The following is an 18,602-nucleotide window of genomic DNA, read 5'->3' as shown; positions in this document are numbered from 1 at the left end:
CCAGTAGAAAGGTACACTCTGGAACAGCTGCACATGGGCCCAAGGTCATCATGCTCAGTGCCAAAAGTCTAGTCAGCTAGAGGGATATAAAGCCCTCCAGCATTGGGCTGTGGAGCAGTTGAACTGCGTTCCCTGAAAATAAGGATCTCCATCCAATAACTCTGAGATTAGTTGAAGTGCTGTTTGTGATCCAGAACTTATCATCCCACATCAGTCCCTGACCTCTCTAAGGCTCTTGTGGCTGAATGCTTTCAAACCCCGACAGCAATGTTCCAACATCTAGTGTAAAACCTTACCACAACAGTAGAGGCTGTTACTTCAGCGAAGGGAGGACAAACTCCCTGTTGACACCCTTGATTTTAGAATGAAAAGAATTAAAGTAACTTTTTCCACAAAGAGGGTGATGAAAATAATAGAAGTGTATATCCTAGGAGTTAAACAGACATTTCAGTATTTGAAAAACACTAAAATGAAAAAGTCTTCAGGGTGAATCTCAAGACAAAATTCACACATTAAGTAGCTGTGGTGCTACAAGAAAGTGGCCAAAAACATTATTAACTTAAATGTTTAACTACATAAAAAAGACAAGTTACATTTTACCCTGCTTTAAGTTGTACCCCGCTCTCCCCTAAGCTTTCCGTTACACTGACTGAGGCAGGCCATATACCCCAAGTCATTCCCTCATCCCAACTGGCTTTTTATACATCTTAAAGTCACAGCTTCCCTTTAAGCCATATGAATAGATGAATATATCTGTGTGGACAGCATAATAAGGCAAATGATTATCCTTGTCAAACAGCACCCACTCATACACAAAGTGAACTAAAAGCCTGTCTCAAAGGCCACACTGGCAGTGTTCTCATGGTGTTAATGTTCTTCCCAGATTTTTCTGAAACAGTGTGTTAGAACATTACTAATGCATTGAACTATAGGATATATATGTTGTTTACCTTATATAATATGTGTACAGTGAAGTATAGTATAGTCTAGTATAGTATAGTATACATTATAGTGTAGTATAGAATTGTATTCTGTGGTATGGTATAGAATGCTGTTGCACATTGTTCACTACACATAGAATGTGAAGCTGCCACACTACCTGACTAATTGCATCTGCTACTGCCTATTCCTATAATGTCATTGTTGACTGACGCAAGTGTCACTTTAGTACTGCAATACTCCAGCCATGGTCCTCCATCCTGAAGTACAGTAGTACCCCCCACTCCAGATCTTGCACATACTCAGGCCACAGGTGTGTCCACATGCACATAAGACTGTACTGCACCTTTCATATTTTTTTTCCTGTAACTACTCTGTATATCTTTATTTAATTTTATCTTATTCTATTTCATTTTTATTTATTTTTTTTTTACTAAGGTGTATGTATATATATATATATATATATATATATATATATATATATATATATAGTAAACTAAAATGTCCCAAAGACGCTATGTGTTGTCATACATACGTTTTTTTTCAGAACATCGCTGGATCCTGTTAAGTATGAGGTTCTTTAGGATTCAAAGTACGACCATCACTACATCTGCTCTAACACTGCTGCAAACTGAATTCCTATCATAAAACTGGAAACCTCACCAAATACACCATGCAAACCAGTAGTTTAGAGGCTTTGGCAGTTTTAGGCTGCATTTTGAGTAGCTGGTGTTGGTATATAATAGTGTTGAAGTTGCAACAACAATGATGCAACGACAGTGATTTCCACTGTATTCTAAGACTTTCATTAAGCCTTATTACTGTGGGAGGGGGAAAAATAAATATACACCTACCCATACACATGCACACACGCTTGTCTGACCTCCTGGCATGTTGCACTGTTTGTCACTTTCTCCACAGAATGGACTGCTCTTATTGCTCTAAACAATTAGCCCCTCCGATCCCTATCACAAACCTTGCACAATAGTGTTTACACGGACCGCAGGAAACGTGTCCATGGAGACCTTTTACTGCGTGTGTGTTTGAGAGACAGAAAGAAAGCTGAGGACATTCTACTTACATGTGTATAATTTCTTTATCATACATTCCACTGGAGCAGAGTTTTATCTAATGTTTAATAGAAAATCAGTAGCCTTCATATTTAAATGAACAGTCTTCAGATTTGAATTACATTAGAGCTGTATTGCACTGAACAGTTGCAAAGTCTTTGATTATATGGACATGTAAAAGTGCACACCTGTACTAATACACACAAACACACTGCCAAGCACTGCAGTGGGGGCCAGTCTTGGTTCTTTACTATGGTGGTGTGTTTTGGAAAAGCTGTACAATGAGACTCTTCAGGATTCCAATAGTGGCTCTGATTTCTTCCTCCCTCTGCTAACAGCGGAAACTCTCCACTGCTGTTATTACCTCTGAAATACACAGTTTGGGTCTTCACACAAAGAGTCAAATTGAAATGTCAACACGGTGGTGTGTTTGGCCTCTTTTCTTTGTGACTATTTGGAGCTATGTGTGTTCTAAAAGATCCTCTAATTCAAGTATAAAAGACTATTAAAGGCTTACAGCCAAACCGGAACTGGACAAGAGACCAGCAGATGGCTAAAAATGCTCCACATTATGTTGCAGCACTGAGGTGAAGGGGTTAAGGGCCTTAACTTTTACACATTTCCACATGATGTACCATTAGTAGTAACATTCTAACTTAATAAAACTACAAGATAATGTTGAAGGTAATCCTGCTACAAAAAACAGCATTGACCAGCATGCCTGGTCACCAGGAAAATCAGCATACATTGTGTTTTGGATGCTGGTATGCTGGTCAGCAGCAATGGTAGTTATTATGCTGTTCACCAGCAAAATCATGCTGGGTAAGCAGCTAACCCATCACCAGATCAGCATAAACCAGCAGTTTAAAGATACTACAGTCCAGTCTGTGTGTGAACAATTAAATAATGGCTACAAGGTTAAAGCTTAGATGCCATTTACAGAAGGGTTGACAAGAACTTGTCTCCCAAACTTTTTGAAATACTCTATTTTGTCACTTAGTGTCTAGTATTGCTTCTGTTCTGTGCAAGCTGTGAAATGATTAATACCAATGAGAGGAACACATAATACCAAAATGCAGTTTACATTCAGCAGATATTGTATGGTTTTATTCTTGTTAATGCTTAATGTGAGTTCATGATAGAATGCCTGAAGGGGAATTCCCCCTATTTTTCAAAATTTCTCCATGATTGGTTAAGATATAAACAAAGTCTTTCAGAGTGATTTGTTGTGAAATAATTAATTTGTAGGAAAACTTACCAATACAGATTTTCTTTACAGTGGTGGTGATAGAAACCAGCAGTCTCAATGTCTACAATGCAAATGTAGTCATTTTTTTACAATCCAAAACCACCAGTAAACCTACATGTGTCTTTTAATATGTAACGTTGATGATGGTAAAATAATGGTCACATTGAAAAAATTATTTTTTTTCGAATGACTGTTTTGTCTTAGAACACCCTTCATGTGTCCCTCCACCATGAATGGATTAAAATACATTGATTAAAAAAACAAAAAAAAAAAAAGATTTTAAACCACAACTCTGAACTGTAAAAACAGTGTCTCAGACATCAAGTTGCTCTGTCATAGTCAGCAGTGATCTGTGAACTGTACAGCAAAAGTAAGGTATAATGGTCTACATCGCTGTTGTTGGAACAAAACCTCGTATCTCCAAAATGATAACTTTACAGGAGAAGGAAAAAACATACTTTACTTTTAATGTAAGTCAATGGAACCAGACTTTTTTCCAAATCATTTTGGGTCATTTCTTTCAGTCCATTCATCATGAAATTTACATCCAATGTAAAGGGGAACAGGCATTTTCAAATTATGTCAAAAACTGAAAAACGTCAAAAATGGAGAGACAAGGTTTTCTTCCGACAACAGCGATATATATTTTATACACTTTCTACGGCCACTGTGACAGTATGCTTTAGCTTAGGATGCTTGACGATTTTGATTTTTAAGTGTACTAATGTCTTTTCTTGTTTTATACATTTCAGCTTGTGTTGTCTTCATTGGGGACGCATGCTTTATAGGGTTGTGTTGCTCTGGTTGTTGGGTTTATGTTAACCTGTATTCTTGCTATTGTTTTTTCTTAATTATAAAATAAAATATGTGAAATGCCCAACACCACGGTTAGTATGCTGCCATTGTCATGCTGCACAGCCCTCAAGTAACTTGCAGCAATATTGTAAAAATTCCCTGGCCATCCAAAAAAACAGTCGCCAGGTGTAGGCCCATTAAGCATTTGTGCCCAGGGGGAAGATGATCTGGCCTGGCTAGAGTACAGAATACAGAGAAAATTCAGTTTACAAATACCTACTGAATGCCCAATTACTGTACCATTTGTCAGATTAATTTGTTCTGAGTGTCTCTGCTTCATTTGACCTTATAATTAGAACCAACTTCCTCCAGGTGCTGCTGCAGAGTCCCCTAGGAGCATAAGACCATTCGTGTGTGAATCTACTGAGGTCTATTGAAACCCTGCGGGCAGGTTGCTGGTTTGACTGGGCGTTAGACAGTCTATAATACACTTTGAGAAGTGTATATATAGAAATGAAGAAACTTGTCTTCTCTCAATGGGATTGAGCTTCAAGTCATTCTCATAGTCTTAATTTAACACATAGGCAAATCCACAGAGATGCCATGGCACGGTGGTGCTGCTTGACCTACGGCAGGCACTCAGCTGGAACCACAGGTGTTAAAGACATGAACAGAAGATGAACTGTGCAAGACCTCTAGTAATACAAGATCTATCAAATTAGTAATACTATATTGAGCCTATTCCTACCTAAAAAAGCAAGCATCCTTAAGAATATAAATGTTTTGGCACTCTTCATTAGGAAATGAAGAAAAAAAAAGGACTGTACTGTTGCTGAAAGCGAAAAAAGTAAATAAAATTAAGATGAAAAAAGTGAAGACTGGGAAATTCTGAACTGTGGAAATGTGACATAAAACAAAGTGATGACAGTGTTAAATAACGTCCTGTAGATTTTATCTGAGCTCGTCTGAAGCTGCTCCAAACAGAAGCAGCTAATTTGATGTCAGTAATTTGTTGATTGGAAAACTGAGATGATTAAATAACATTTCTGACCGTATTTGAAATTAAGTTGTGACATGTACCATGTCAGTTCTCTTAAACTGTAATCTTGACAGTAATTACTCTGACAGTAATAATAGTAATAAAAATAATAACATGAACCTCAGATAACAAGTTGGGATCATGGGTGAAATGTAAACCTAAATAAATATAAAATAAATACAAAATGCAATGATTTGTAAATCCACTTTGACCTATATTTTAACAAAAACAGTACAAAACAATGTTTTACTATATCAGCTTCTTTGTTTTTTGTAATTATAGACTCATTCTAAAAGTGATGACTGATTAAACAGGCAACCATGCTTGGGTATAAAGAGATCGTCCAGGAAAGGTCTAGTCTTTTATGAGCAAGGATGGGTCAGGGCTCTCCACTTTGCCAAAAAGGGGCAGTGATTAATCCAGCAGTTTAAGAACAAAATTCCTCAACGAGCAGTTGCAAGGATTTTAGGTATTTATCACCTTTAATAGTTCATAACACCATGAAAAGTTTCTGGGAATCTGGAGAAATCTATGCTTGCATAAAGGGCAAGGCCGAAGGCCAGGTTGAATTATGAATTATTAATATGAAAACGAAAGTATGAAAACGATGGCTTGTGCAATTGCACAGTTGACGACTTTTGTGATGGAAGAATAGCAAAAAACATTGCTTTCAAGAGTGGATTAATTGGCGTCTTAAATCCCCAAACGACTGATAAATGAAAAGGTGATGTAACAGAGTGGTAAACATGCTGCAACTTTTTTGGAAGATGCTGCAAGCAGCAAATGTGGCATGAGCGTATATTTTTCAACAAAATTCAAAGTGAAAATTTGTTTTTCAATTTAATACAGGTCAAACAGAATTTTTTCGCTGTCCAAAGAAAAACAAGTATCCCCAAAAGGGTAACATTACAGGAGAGGGCAAAAAGGCCCTTTTAATATAAGTTAATATAAAGAGATTTTATTCTAATTTTCACACAATGTAAAGGAGAACTGTTGTGTTCAAATGATGCAGAAAAATAAAAATTACCAAAAGATGGAGATGTTTTTTCTTTGGACAGCGACGATTCACTAATCACTGCTTTCTTTTTTCATTAGCAATTCACATACTGTGCCAAACTCCTTTGGAATTGAGGTTTGTAATAATAATAATAATACAAAGAAGAAGAAGAAGAATAGTTTTAGTATGATGGCTTTCTTGTTGTTCATTTTCTTTCAAAGCCAGTCCTTAGAAATGATGGAATTTTGCATAAGAAATAGTGTAAGTAATGTAGAAATAATGCTTAAGTCAGCATTTTGTGTTTTGGTTGTGGTGTACAGTACAGATGCCCCCTTTGCCTTTTGGGGAAAATAATGGGAAATTCCCAACATGCAGGAAAAACTGCTGTAATACTTTATGCCTGTAATGAGCAAACAGTGTTAGTCATGAAAACACCTACTGGCATATCTGGTGAACTGGAGTTGATGAAGTCTGTGCTGTGTGTGTGTGTGTGTGTGTGTGTGTGTGTGTGTGTGTGGTGTGTGCGGCTGTCTTTGGTGTTATTCAATTGTGATGTAAAGTCAGCTTCCTTCTAGCTGTGATCCAAGAACCTTTAGAGTCTAGGACTGACCAGAGAGAGACGTGTGTATATGTGTGTGTGTATCGGGGGGCATGTTTCCTTATCTAAGGTCTGCAGGCGGTTTTTGAGTCCCTTATCAGCACTCACCATATTGTGCGAGTACATCCTCCTGTCCAGCAGAGAGCGGAAAACTGCCCCCCCCACCACCTCTCTCTCTCTCTCTCTCTCTCTCTCTCTCTCTCCCTCTCTCTCTCCCTCTCTGTCTCTCTCCCTCTCCCTCTCTCTCTCTCCCTCTCTCCCTCTCTCTCCCTCTCTCTCTCTCTCCTTCTCTACCTCTCTCTCTCTCTCTCTCTCCTCTCTCTCTTTTTCTACAGTCCAATACATCCCTATCCAAATGGCAGCCAATTGGAGCACCAAGTCTGCTGGAGGGAAGAGGAGGTAAGGGGAAGAGTGAGAGAAAGAAGGGGAGAGAGAGAGAAAAAGAGGAGAAAAGAGAAAGAAAAGGAGGGAGAGGCAATGGAAGCGAAATGCATCACCTCCATTTACTCTTACTTTACAATAACAGTGGGTTATCGTCAAAACACTGGATCCTATGGAACCTTCATTAGTGTTCCGTATCTTACTGTGTTTTTTCCCCCCTCTGATTAGTTTCTAGGCTACACTGACCACCAGTCGTTCGTTTCAGGAGCGGTCACTACATCTTTCAGTTTTGCCTTAAGTTGTGGATGGCAGAGAGCAGCGGTGACGCAAAGGAAAGTGAACACGGGAGAGCCGTCAAAGCGTGAGAGAGCGAGAGAGAAAGTTAGTGAGGAGCGAATGGAAGGCGTGAAGGAATAGGAGGTTGCATTTGTGACACAGAAGACAGGCGGTCGAGGACATGAGGACACACACTAGCAGTGGAGAGTGCAGCTAGCATGTGTGTGAGGGTGTGATCAGCATTCTGACCACAAACATGGTAAGTACCTTAAGGAAGCTATCAGAGAGGCTATTAAGGAAGTGGACTTTATTGACATTCATCAGTCTGCAGTTATGAAAGCTAGACTACTGGACTGTCCAGTTCATTTTAACTGCTGCTAAATGATATTTGTAGCTTCAGCGCTTCTAAATACTTTTTGAAACCACTACAGTTTAATTTTATTTGACACATAACCAGTTCTGCTTTACTGTACTAACTGACTGATGCAGTGAACACAATTATAGCAGAAACAGTAAATTACAAACTGTATACTTAACACTGTGTACTGGAACAGTGCTGACCAGGAACACTTTTCTACTGATCTTTAATACCAATGTTAATACTGCTTAATAACAAAGTACAGTGCTCAGTTAAAACAAGTTAATTACATAACTTTGATGCAACTGTAAATACATTCATGCTTACACTTATTTAAACACAATGCTCTAGTATATGTACACACAGCTGTGAAGTTAAAGAAATTATAATTTTAGAATTAAAAATAATAGATATACTTTTTCTATGCTTTGTGTTTTTCTGTGCAGTGTATATACAAAGAGTTGATTTTCTGAAGAATGTAGATAAAATTATTTAAGACTGCGATTGCATAATTAACCTTAGCGTCTTTGGGAATTTTTAAATATATCATTTTAGTTTAGATTTATTTATTTATTTATTTATCTAAGTATACAACAATTGAAAAAATACAAGCTTCAAATTGTGTCAAAACTTTGTAATGGATTAAACAATAGAAATGGTAAAAATTTAGTAGGAAAAAATCTTATTATACTGATTTACATTAAAAGTGATGATTTTTTTTTTCCTTTTAGTTAAAGATACCATTCTGGAGATAATAAGATTTCATTCCAACAGTAGCAGTATAATAGTTTCTGCACTTAGATTGTAAACTTAAGTATGTGTGTAATTCTAAAAAAAAGTATCTACTTTTTCTGTAGCCTTTTAATACAAACATGAAAATGCCATTATGAGTGCCGTAAAAATCCCCATGTAGTCATTTAGCTACATGCTTGAGCAAATATGATTCAAACATAAAGAATTAGATCAGCAAATGCAGTCTAGGCTAAATATAGCATTTATTGTTCAGCAACAATGGAGACCCCATAGTCCATTATGCTGCAGGTTGTGTAGTTAAAGCACTCAGTTCAAATATAGTGATGTAGGTCTTGTTTGTTTGTGTGTTCATATCAACAAATAATTCATCTCACTTTAGGTGAATTACATAAATTAGCAATAAGAGTCCATTTTGAGTGTAAGAGGCCGCATAGTGTGTACTGTCATGTTGTGCATCACAGTGACTTTCCTTAAATTCACCTTCACCGTTTTAATCATAACTAAAAAACCCATAATGATAAAGAACATTTATAACCATCACCAGAAAGGGGAAACTAGCTCAGTGAATGGAAAGAGGACAAGAAGGGGAAAGGGGAAGGATCTGGATTGCAAAAGCAAGTCATGAATCACTCAAGGCCGGGCGAATTTATCTTTCAACAGTCCCAACGTTTTATTTATATTCTCAGAAACAAACGTCATCAGCGTTGTATTGTTTTATTTTTCATTGGCGACGAAAGAAGATACGTAACTCAACATTAATTCAAACATGCCTCATCTTTAATGGGCAAATTTGCTGCAGATACATGTATAAAATGGTTTGATTATGATGCTACTACTCTATATCTAACAGGTCCAACCTAATTTGTAGGAGGTTGTAAACAATTATGAAGTGTTAAATGTGTCCAGAAAGAAGAACAGAGCTGTAGAGGATTGTAACATGACTGAGAAAGTGGTTCAACGTCAAGAACTTTAAATAAATGTAACATCTAGAATGGCTTGCGTTTGAAAAGCGGTGATCAAATCTCGAAGCAGACAACTGGTCAAGAAATTATTAGATTTAGAGAAACTACTTTATATTATTTATCATCTAATACTGTCTTGATATTCCCAAAAACTTCAAGTATATTATAAATATTGCCTTAAAATACCATGTGGAGTTCAGCTTATAGCATTTTAATCTACACTGTATATCTATGTTATTTTTAATGAAAATAACAACATTTATTAACATGACAAGTGAATTCAAATCTTCAGTAGATAGTGTTTTTATGTTTTTTTAGTTATGGCTGAAATATTGCTATGATGACCATACTTATGGCAAACGTGGCTGCCAGTATGTATGACAAATGTGTCTGTGTTTACATTTACAATTGCTGCACCTGTACTGTTAAATCTAGAAAGTTCACTGAAACTGCTCTTGTGTTTTTGCAGTTGTTCAGACCTGTGAGCATTATATGAACACAAAAGGAAACAAAATGCAGCCCAATGTCTGGCAAGACTTGTAGCAGCTGATCTCCAGTCAGTTCCAGAAAGCTTCTTAACAGAGCATCACAGTTTGCATGACTGGGACACCTGATCTCTTGAGAGAGCCAGACAAATGGGAACGTTTCTGGGCAACATGATCAACACACACTCCTGACTTCAAGCAAAGTCTGAGCTGTGTGATGACCTTTAGCTTTTAGTGCTGGGCAACCAAAAGCACACCTGGACCACAGAGTTACTGCTCTAACTGCTGCATCAGAACCTCAGACACAACTGGGGGCATAGATTCAGCGCCAGACAAAAAGAGAGAGGAAAGCAGGGCACAGGGTTAAGGGGAGGACCATGATGGAGAAGTTGGATCCCACTGTCTCCCCCTCCCCTTCGCCTGCACCTTCTGTGACTGACCGCTTGACCCCTCCCCGTGATGTTTCTCCATGTGCCAGCAGCCCTGTGGCTAATGAGGCTAACCACGTGGAGAGTGGTGCGCGCACGATCCCCAGCAGTCCTGCAATGACTGAGGACCGTTCTGAGCCTGCATCAAAGCCTGCTGAGACAATCAATGCACAGGACAAATCTGCTACGCCACCCCTGTTGTCGGGGTCCAAACACTCAACCACCCCTTCCACGTCCACCATCATTCTTTCGTCTCCCTCCTCTCCTTCCCCTGCCCCGCTACCACCTAATATTCCTGTCATCAGTCTGGCTCACAGTAAGCCCCCAATACCCCCTATCCCCATGCCTGCCCCCCAGCTCACAGCCCTTCACCCCATCCCAACTCTGCCCCATGGGCCTGGCGAGCTCAGGCTAGCCCAGCTAGCATCTCTCTCTGGAGCGAGTCCTACAAGCACCGTACCTCCACCTGGAGCTCTCCTGCCACACCAGTACCTGCCTGGACACCCACTACTCAACAGGTAAGAGATTATCCGTTATTTATGAAACGTGATCATAAATTGCATGTGATATTTGTCAGTTAAAAAATGATGGAAAATTATGGTGCAGATTGACGACCATAACAACCAGGTGCATAGCGACCAAGCACACTGTAAAAGAAAAATGTTGCTGATAAAATGTGATATTATTGTTGTAACATGAATAAATGACTGTATTTTTACCAGATTGGTCAGCAGAGAAGGTTATATGCAGTGCTAGCTATAATATTTGTATTACATATTACTTTCGTGGTGGATTTTTTCCTCTAAAAGGGAATTCCACCGATTTTCCAAAATTTGTGTGTAATTAAAGAGATAGAAGTTATTAAGAGGGGTTTGGGGTGAATTGCTCTGTTACAGATAAACTTACTCAGAGTCAGAATTGTTCCCAGTGGTGGTGATAGGAACCAAACGGCTGATGAGTTCAATGCTTCTAAAGGCTCCCTCACAGAAAGTTATTACATGAAATGGTTATGAATACACTGTCTGATTCCTGAGACACTGTTTCATGATATTTTTGAAAATGTTTTGGCATAAAGCAAATACACATTTTACATTTACATATACAATGTATATATTATGTATATTGACACATACGTTTTTTAATCCGATCATGGCTGGGGTTTGTATGGTGTTAAGTAAGTAGTCCCTAAAGAAAACATATTTTTCAGATCACTATTTGACCATCATCAACATTTCATATAAAATTTCAAGAGACAAGTGTAGGTTCACTGGCTGTTTAAGATTGTGAATAAAATGGTCATAGTAAATAAAATGGCCATTTATCACCACCACGATAAAGAAATCGGTCAGTAAGGCTAAATTTAGGTTTGCTGTTGTCTTATTCTCTGTATAAAATTGAACCATAGAGCTGTGATTGTCGGGCTTAGACCAGCACATCTTCCTGCCATCCCCCTGACACTGATCTCTTGTAAGAGAGGAAGGTAGAACACACAGTGATAGAAATTCTGTTTAAAAAGTTGTTCTAAAATTAGGTTTATCAGAAAGAACTGTTTTAAGTACTTAGGCCTTTAAGAATTGAGAAGTTCTTTACTTTTGAGTCTAAATTGAGTATAATTAAAAGGAAAGGAGAACTTGTTTTAGAGATGACAGTGTATTTTGACTTCAGAGTTCTGTGAACTGGGGACTTTTTGACTTAAGATTCATCTTATGAGCAGATACCGATTGCTAAAAATCACTTAAAGGTTGTTAAAGTATCTCAAAACACTAAATTAGCTCTTTCCTGGTGTTCCAGGTGGTGTATTTAGTCTCTGCCTGTAGGAGATCTAAGTGTATGACCAGTTCACGTGCTGCAGTCCTATATATTCAAGTATCTTTGAAATCTTGGAGCGCTGGGCACTGGTTCAGCAAAGGCTGTTTTGCATGTTAATGTGGGATGATAGAGGAGGATGTTAAAAATAGAGGATGGAGTGTTGAACTGTTTGAGTGTATTTTAAAACATATACAAGTCATATTTTAAGAACATATATCACTGTCAGGTTCAGCTGCTTTGATAGTTTTGACAGCCCTTGGTTCTGCTTGGATGATAATGTAAATTAGACAATCAATTCCCATCTGCAGAATTATGACGGTAAATGATGTTGTCGTGACCCAAACTCTGTAACGAAGTACCACATGTGAACATACGTATTGGTAATTTAACTGCCATCAACTTACTGACTGAGATAACTTCTAATATTTTATAATCCTTTATAATTATAACTATATTCTACACACACAGCATGTAAGACTGTTAACATCCAGTAACTCTCCATATTGGTTTGATAGAAAACCACTGGCATATTGACACTCTTCTTCTGGACAAGCTTCTGGATCTCGTACAGGAATTTCTTTGTTTAAACTGCCTTACCCTAGCATTCATTGCCAGACTTAAAATCTGTGTTGTATTTATTCTAATTGACGTTAAAGTGTGTAGTTAATTAGTTGCTGATTTTGTTCTGTATATATGTATGTATACCATGTGCTGGGTACTTTCAGGACAACTCAACAGTGAATTCTTCTGATCTTTGAATTCTTTGACTTTGACTGGAGCTTTGAATGTGTTTCATATGCTAATATGATTTAATATGTCTAGTGTCGACCAGTTGCTATGAATACATTTGCATAATTGTAATAGGCCATTAGCACTTGTAGCATTTTTGGAGGTCCAGTGTACCAAATAGAGGGTAGTGATGTGAAGATATACAGGATAATCTCTATAACTTTCCTTGCTCTATTGCACAAGGCAAGTGCTTCAGTTCAGCACTCTTTGCAACCAAGTTCTTGCAACCAACTTTTAAGACAGTTTTTAAGACTCAACATTTCAGAACATCCCAATGATAGCTAAAGCTGGATCAACACAGATCTATTGTGTTTTTGCCCTGTGGTTTGGGTTGCGTCAGCGGCCAATGTCTTGTCAATAACATTTAAATTGAAAGTCAATTCAAACGGAACCTCATTCAGAACAGCCAGTGAGAGTGCCTGGCCTCGTCAGACAGCAGCTTTAACTGTTTAAAGCGATGAACTTTGTTGGCTGATAGACAATGAAAGAGACACAGTCACCGTTTTAAGGCTATTGTAGGCAGCGGCCTTGTGGGTCACTGGTGAGGGCTCTGAAAAGGCTCTGAAAAAAAGGATGGGTTTGATCTCGAACACGAAAAGCATTTAGTGGGATGCTCACTCCACCATCTTACAACTATGGCCTTTGTGCTTATGATGCTTTAGGGAAACTGGGGAAAAAAACAGCACCTGCTTCCCACACCAGTAACCCGTGACTCGTTGCTCAACTCTCTGTCTGTCTTCCGCTCCCTGCACACCAGCCGTGCCAAACTGCCATGCTCCATACTGCTTCCCTCTTCTGTACCACACAAATGTTTTTATGCTTTTCTATGCTTTTCAGTAATATAAAACCAGTGTATTCTGTTGCAGGTAAAATATATTAATGATTCTAATATGATACATTTATTAACATACATTAATAAAAATTATTATGAGGCTACTGTTATGCATACCCTTATAAGTATCAGTTTACTTTATAATAAATAATATCAGTACACTTAAGTATACTTGACTTATACTGACAAGTATGCAGAAAGCCTAAATGAATTTGGCCTATACTTGTACTTATACACGTACTGTATATAAAAATACTTGTATATATCTAACCATATGCTTGTATATACTTGTGGTCTGTACTTGTGATTATACTTTATCAAATGTACTTTCATGAACTAAAAGTGGGCTAGAAATGTATATCTAGTACCTATGAGTTCACCTAGAGTGTATTTAATAGTACAAAATAAAACGTTGATGTAAATTAGTTGTGTACTCAATGTTTACTACTTTTATATCCAAGTAAAGTTAAAAGTATACATTTATAAACTAAAAAAGGGGCCAATTTAGTCCCAAAAAGTATTGACATAGTAACTATAAGTAAAGTCCTAGAAGAGTGATACTTATACTATAGTATAAGTAAACTACTAGAACACTGATATAAGTATACTTACTACCAATAGTATACTTAGGAAATATGGTTGAATTTAAGTTTACTTAAAAATACTTGAAGTATACTTTTTTGTAAGGGTATCTCTGAGTTTGAAGCTGTATAAGACTTAAATTTTAGATGCTTCCAGAACTGTGTTCTGTGTCAAAATAGAAATGTTGTGTAAAGAAATTGTGAAGTATTGTGCAGTATTGTTCCTGATTAGACCTGGAGAAAAAGATATTCAACATACATTGCATATTCTGAGAGGTCTAATTTAACAGGCTGCTTGAACATATCCTTTTCAACCTGTTGTGCTGTGTCGTTTTCAGAATGAGTAAAGATCTGTTTCGGCTCTCTCGAGCAGGTGTAATGAAGTCAGGCCTTGACTGGGCACATCTGTTCAATCAAAGCACAACTTCTCATCAAAGCCCAGATAATTGCTTTGTATGGATTTCTTTCCCTCTGAAACATTGGCTAAATTCTGTAATTTGCTACAACTGACTTCAGCTACAACTGAAGCTGCTTTGCTTCGTAGGAGCAGATTACAAGACTGCAGATGGCTGCATTAAGCCCAGTATTTAAACAGCATGTTCATTTTTGGACAGAAGATGTAATTTTTGACTGATTTAACCCATGTGTCCTCTTTCTCTTGCAGCTCTTTCCTCGGTCCCTCTGGTAGCTATGGTATCTTCAGCAACAGCCGCATTAAGAGAAGGCCATCATCACACTTTGACTTAGATCTGACTGAATGTAAGTTATAACGCTTCACTGTGGTCTGTGCATGTGTGTTTATGTGTTGGTAGCCTACCTAATGCAGTGGACAGGTTTCCCAAAGCAGAGGTGAGGACTAATGAAGCTTTAGGGTTAAGCTCTAGTGAGAGTTTTTATTAGTCTTTATTTATTTCTTTAGGTGTATATAGAGAGCATTTTAACCTGTTCCATGACAGTCTGGTATGGGAGTCTGAATTGTTCTGAGTTATTGGGGGGTGCCCTTCCCCACATAAAATCTCTGTACATTAATAGTGTCTGTTAACAAGCACCAAACATTGTGGGGGATCGGAATTATCCTGCAAATTAGATTTTGTTCTTTTACGGGGATTTGATATGCTTATTAAGCTGAAAACAAAAAAATCTAGCATTGTGCAGATTTTAAATGCTTTAGAGTGATGGATGATCAGTGACTGTATTTGGGTGTATATATGTGTATATTCTTCCTTTTTTGTGTTTTAGAGTGACAGTATGTTACCTACAAAAGGCAGTAAAGCTGAACTGTTTTGTCAAGTCAACTTAGGCCTGTTTACACCCGACATTAACATACGTCTTGGATGATGATCATAAGTCCAGGTGTGAATAGAGTCTAGGAGATGCATTGTGATCTGATCACTCAGACCACCTTCGGAGGCGGTCAGGGACACATATGACCACATAACATTTGTAGTGTGAGCGCCAAAGCATTCCAGTTTACTGCATCATCACAGCAGAGACAAAAGCAGCTGCTTTGCATAGTTCCATGCAGTCTAAACATTTGTAACAGCCTGCACTTTTATAAGAACAAGGACTTATGGGGCATTTTTGTCTGACAACAAACACAGCCGGAGTCGTAATAAATGTAGTAAATACATGCAACGCCCTTTTTTTTCACTTATGAAACCAGATCATAAGTGGTCTCTGCAAAAACCATGGAAATGGCTATACGCCTTGTGGTCCACTTGTGGTCAGATCACATTGTAATCTAATGCTAACTCGCACCTAGAAAATTTAACTCTCAATGTGTGTGTCATTGATACGTGTATCAATGAATGCAACATTTTGGGGCAAGCAAGTTGCTGCTTAAAGCAACAAATCATTTTTTAAGTCTCTGACATATCATGATGTTTTTGCACGGTTCTTTTTCAGGTCCTCCTCAGAAGCTGGCACGACGCGTCTTCACAAACAGCCGAGAGCGCTGGCGGCAGCAGAATGTGAACGGCGCTTTTTCAGAGCTGCGCAAGCTCATCCCAACACACCCACCGGACAAGAAGCTCAGCAAAAATGAGATCCTACGTCTAGCCATGAAGTACATCAACTTCCTAGTGAAGCTGCTGAACGACCAGGCCAGCGAGAGGGCTGCCCATGGCCTGACAGACGGAGCTGAGGAAGAAGAGGGTGAGAGAATGAAGGATGCAGCACTGGGTAACGGGGACAGAGACTGTGGTCACGGCCTGCACTCACTGGGCCCAGACGATGCCCCGCCATCCCAGATCAGCCTGGCCACGGTGCGTCCAGCCATGGCTATTGCTGGTCGCAACAGAGACTCCACTGACTCCGTTGTCGCCCTGACAACGTCGCCGGGGTCCAGTTGCTATGGTGACACGGACAGCGAAGAGACCCCGGGCATGCGGAACTCTGGGATCATAAAGACAGGTGTGAGTGGAGGGATGATGGAGAAGATGAAAGAGCAGATACAGACTGTTACGGCCAGTGGATACCAGCGATGACATTACCTGTGACATCAGTGTCATATATGCCTATATGTCCAAAAGTGTGCAGACAGCCCTCTCTAATTAGTGGATTCAGCTGCTTTGAAGGAATACTCATCAATTTACCATCAATTACCTCAGTAATTTAAATGCATTCCCTACTGAACTAAGAAAAGTATAGACAACCTGTTCACTCAAAACTCTCTTATAATAGAAGCCGTTGGGCAGTTAAATTCAGTTGAAATACGACTATATAACATGGGAGAATGTCTAATCAAAGCTGTTCTTATGAAGTTTTATCCAGCTTTCAAACACTACAGACAGACAATAAAAAGTCATTCAGGTTACATTTGCATTCTTTAAAGGGCGCTTATCATGGAAAACAAGAGTTTGTTGAATTGTCTGAACCTTGTTAAAGTTTCAAAATGCACCATTAACTCTTCTATAAATGAAAAGTGCCAAAAGCAGCTCATTTTGAATTCACCTATTCAGACTACAGCAGTGTAGCTCCACCCATTCATGAGTTTCAGCCAAAACTGCTACGTAATGGAAGCGAAGAACACCGGCCAATCAGAACAGAGATAATTTACATTCATTCACCTTAAAGGCACACTACAAAAACTAAGGAATAAATAGAGACTGGAAAATGGTGATGTAAAAATACCACAGTTTTTAGTATTTAAAACATTGCAAATGTTACAAGTGGACCTCAGAAGAACAAAATGCAAGAAAAATGTAGGATATGTGTCTTTTTCTGGTGTCATGCAAGAGCAAAATTCCATCCGAAACACTACCTTTTAGATAACTAGTCTCAGAGTTAAGTATTTTACAGCTTAACTTCCAAATATGTGTGACCTAAATTATGATAGTGCTCTATATCATCTACTTATGAAATTCAGCCACAAACTACTGGCTTTTAAGTATTTTTCTTTTTCTGCTGCTAGTATTGGAGCAACCTAAGATCACCATACCCATAGCCAAACATCAGCTAAAGTGGTATAAAGCACCCCAGCGTTGGGCTGTGGAACAGTGAAACTGCATTGACTAGAGTGATGGAGCTCCATCCAGTACCATTCGGATGAGCTAGAGTGATCAAGAACCAATCATCCAACATCAGTACCTGACCTCTGCCTTTGTGGCTGCATAAATTCCTGCAGCAACAACTAGTGTTACGCCTTCCCTGAACAGCAGAGGCTGTTACTGCAGCAGACAAACTCCCTATTAATACCCTGATTACTGAAGAAACGCTGGACGAGCAGGTGTCTACCATCTTTTGGACATATAGTCTCATATAATGTACAAACACTGGAATGCTCTGGAAAATACAAACTGACAAAGTGGAAGACAGAGCTATGTAGAGTGAGTGACGTGTGTGTGGTTAGTCTTTGTGGTGTTGTGCTATTATGAGTTTTGATTTAGACATTTATTTCTGATTTATTGTGTGTCTGCACAAGATTAAACATCCACATTCTGTCCCTCAAGGTGATCTGGGAGATTAATCTTTCTACTGCATCTGATGATCCACTTATCACACTCAGGCGTTGTGAAGCCTTGGCACCGCGTAGTTCTCTATTTGGATTTGCACGCTCAGCAAAAAAAGCGAGCTCAATATTTTGAGGACGTTGTGACATTCTGTATCGTAGACAGCAGGAATAAATAGACATTCTGGGTTTGTCGTTCCTCACTTGACATCCTCTTACTACAAACAAAAAGTGTGTGTATTGTTTTTTTCTCGAAGGTATCTTGGGCTTAAAACCAACTTCCTAAATTCAGTGCAGCGATAGATTTTTCTA

The 18,602-nt window shown here is 38.6% G+C and overlaps 1 protein-coding gene across 2 annotated transcripts; it reads left to right on the top strand.

The window, feature by feature from the left end:
* The first annotated feature begins 6,925 nt into the window (after positions 1–6,925).
* Positions 6,926–18,290, top strand: lyl1 (LYL1 basic helix-loop-helix family member). Of its 2 annotated transcripts, none has more exons than XM_036570082.1 (5): positions 6,926–7,086; positions 7,334–7,603; positions 9,887–10,848; positions 15,006–15,100; positions 16,247–18,290. In XM_036570082.1, exons 3-5 carry the CDS (start codon positions 10,280–10,282, stop codon positions 16,825–16,827), a joined length of 1,245 nt encoding a protein of 414 aa, XP_036425975.1. In that variant the 5' UTR covers positions 6,926–7,086; positions 7,334–7,603; positions 9,887–10,279; the 3' UTR covers positions 16,828–18,290. The 2 variants fall into 2 exon arrangements, with proteins under 2 accessions (XP_036425975.1, XP_036425974.1); XM_036570081.1 differs by having other exon boundaries at positions 7,297–7,603.
* The last annotated feature ends 312 nt before the right edge of the window (positions 18,291–18,602 follow it).

The sequence above is a fragment of the Colossoma macropomum genome, unplaced genomic scaffold (assembly GCF_904425465.1).
Source record: "Colossoma macropomum unplaced genomic scaffold, Colossoma_macropomum, whole genome shotgun sequence".
Taxonomy (NCBI): Eukaryota; Metazoa; Chordata; class Actinopteri; order Characiformes; family Serrasalmidae; genus Colossoma; species Colossoma macropomum.
The sequence above is the reverse complement of the archived record's forward strand: the minus strand, read 5'-3'. Positions and strand labels throughout refer to the sequence as shown.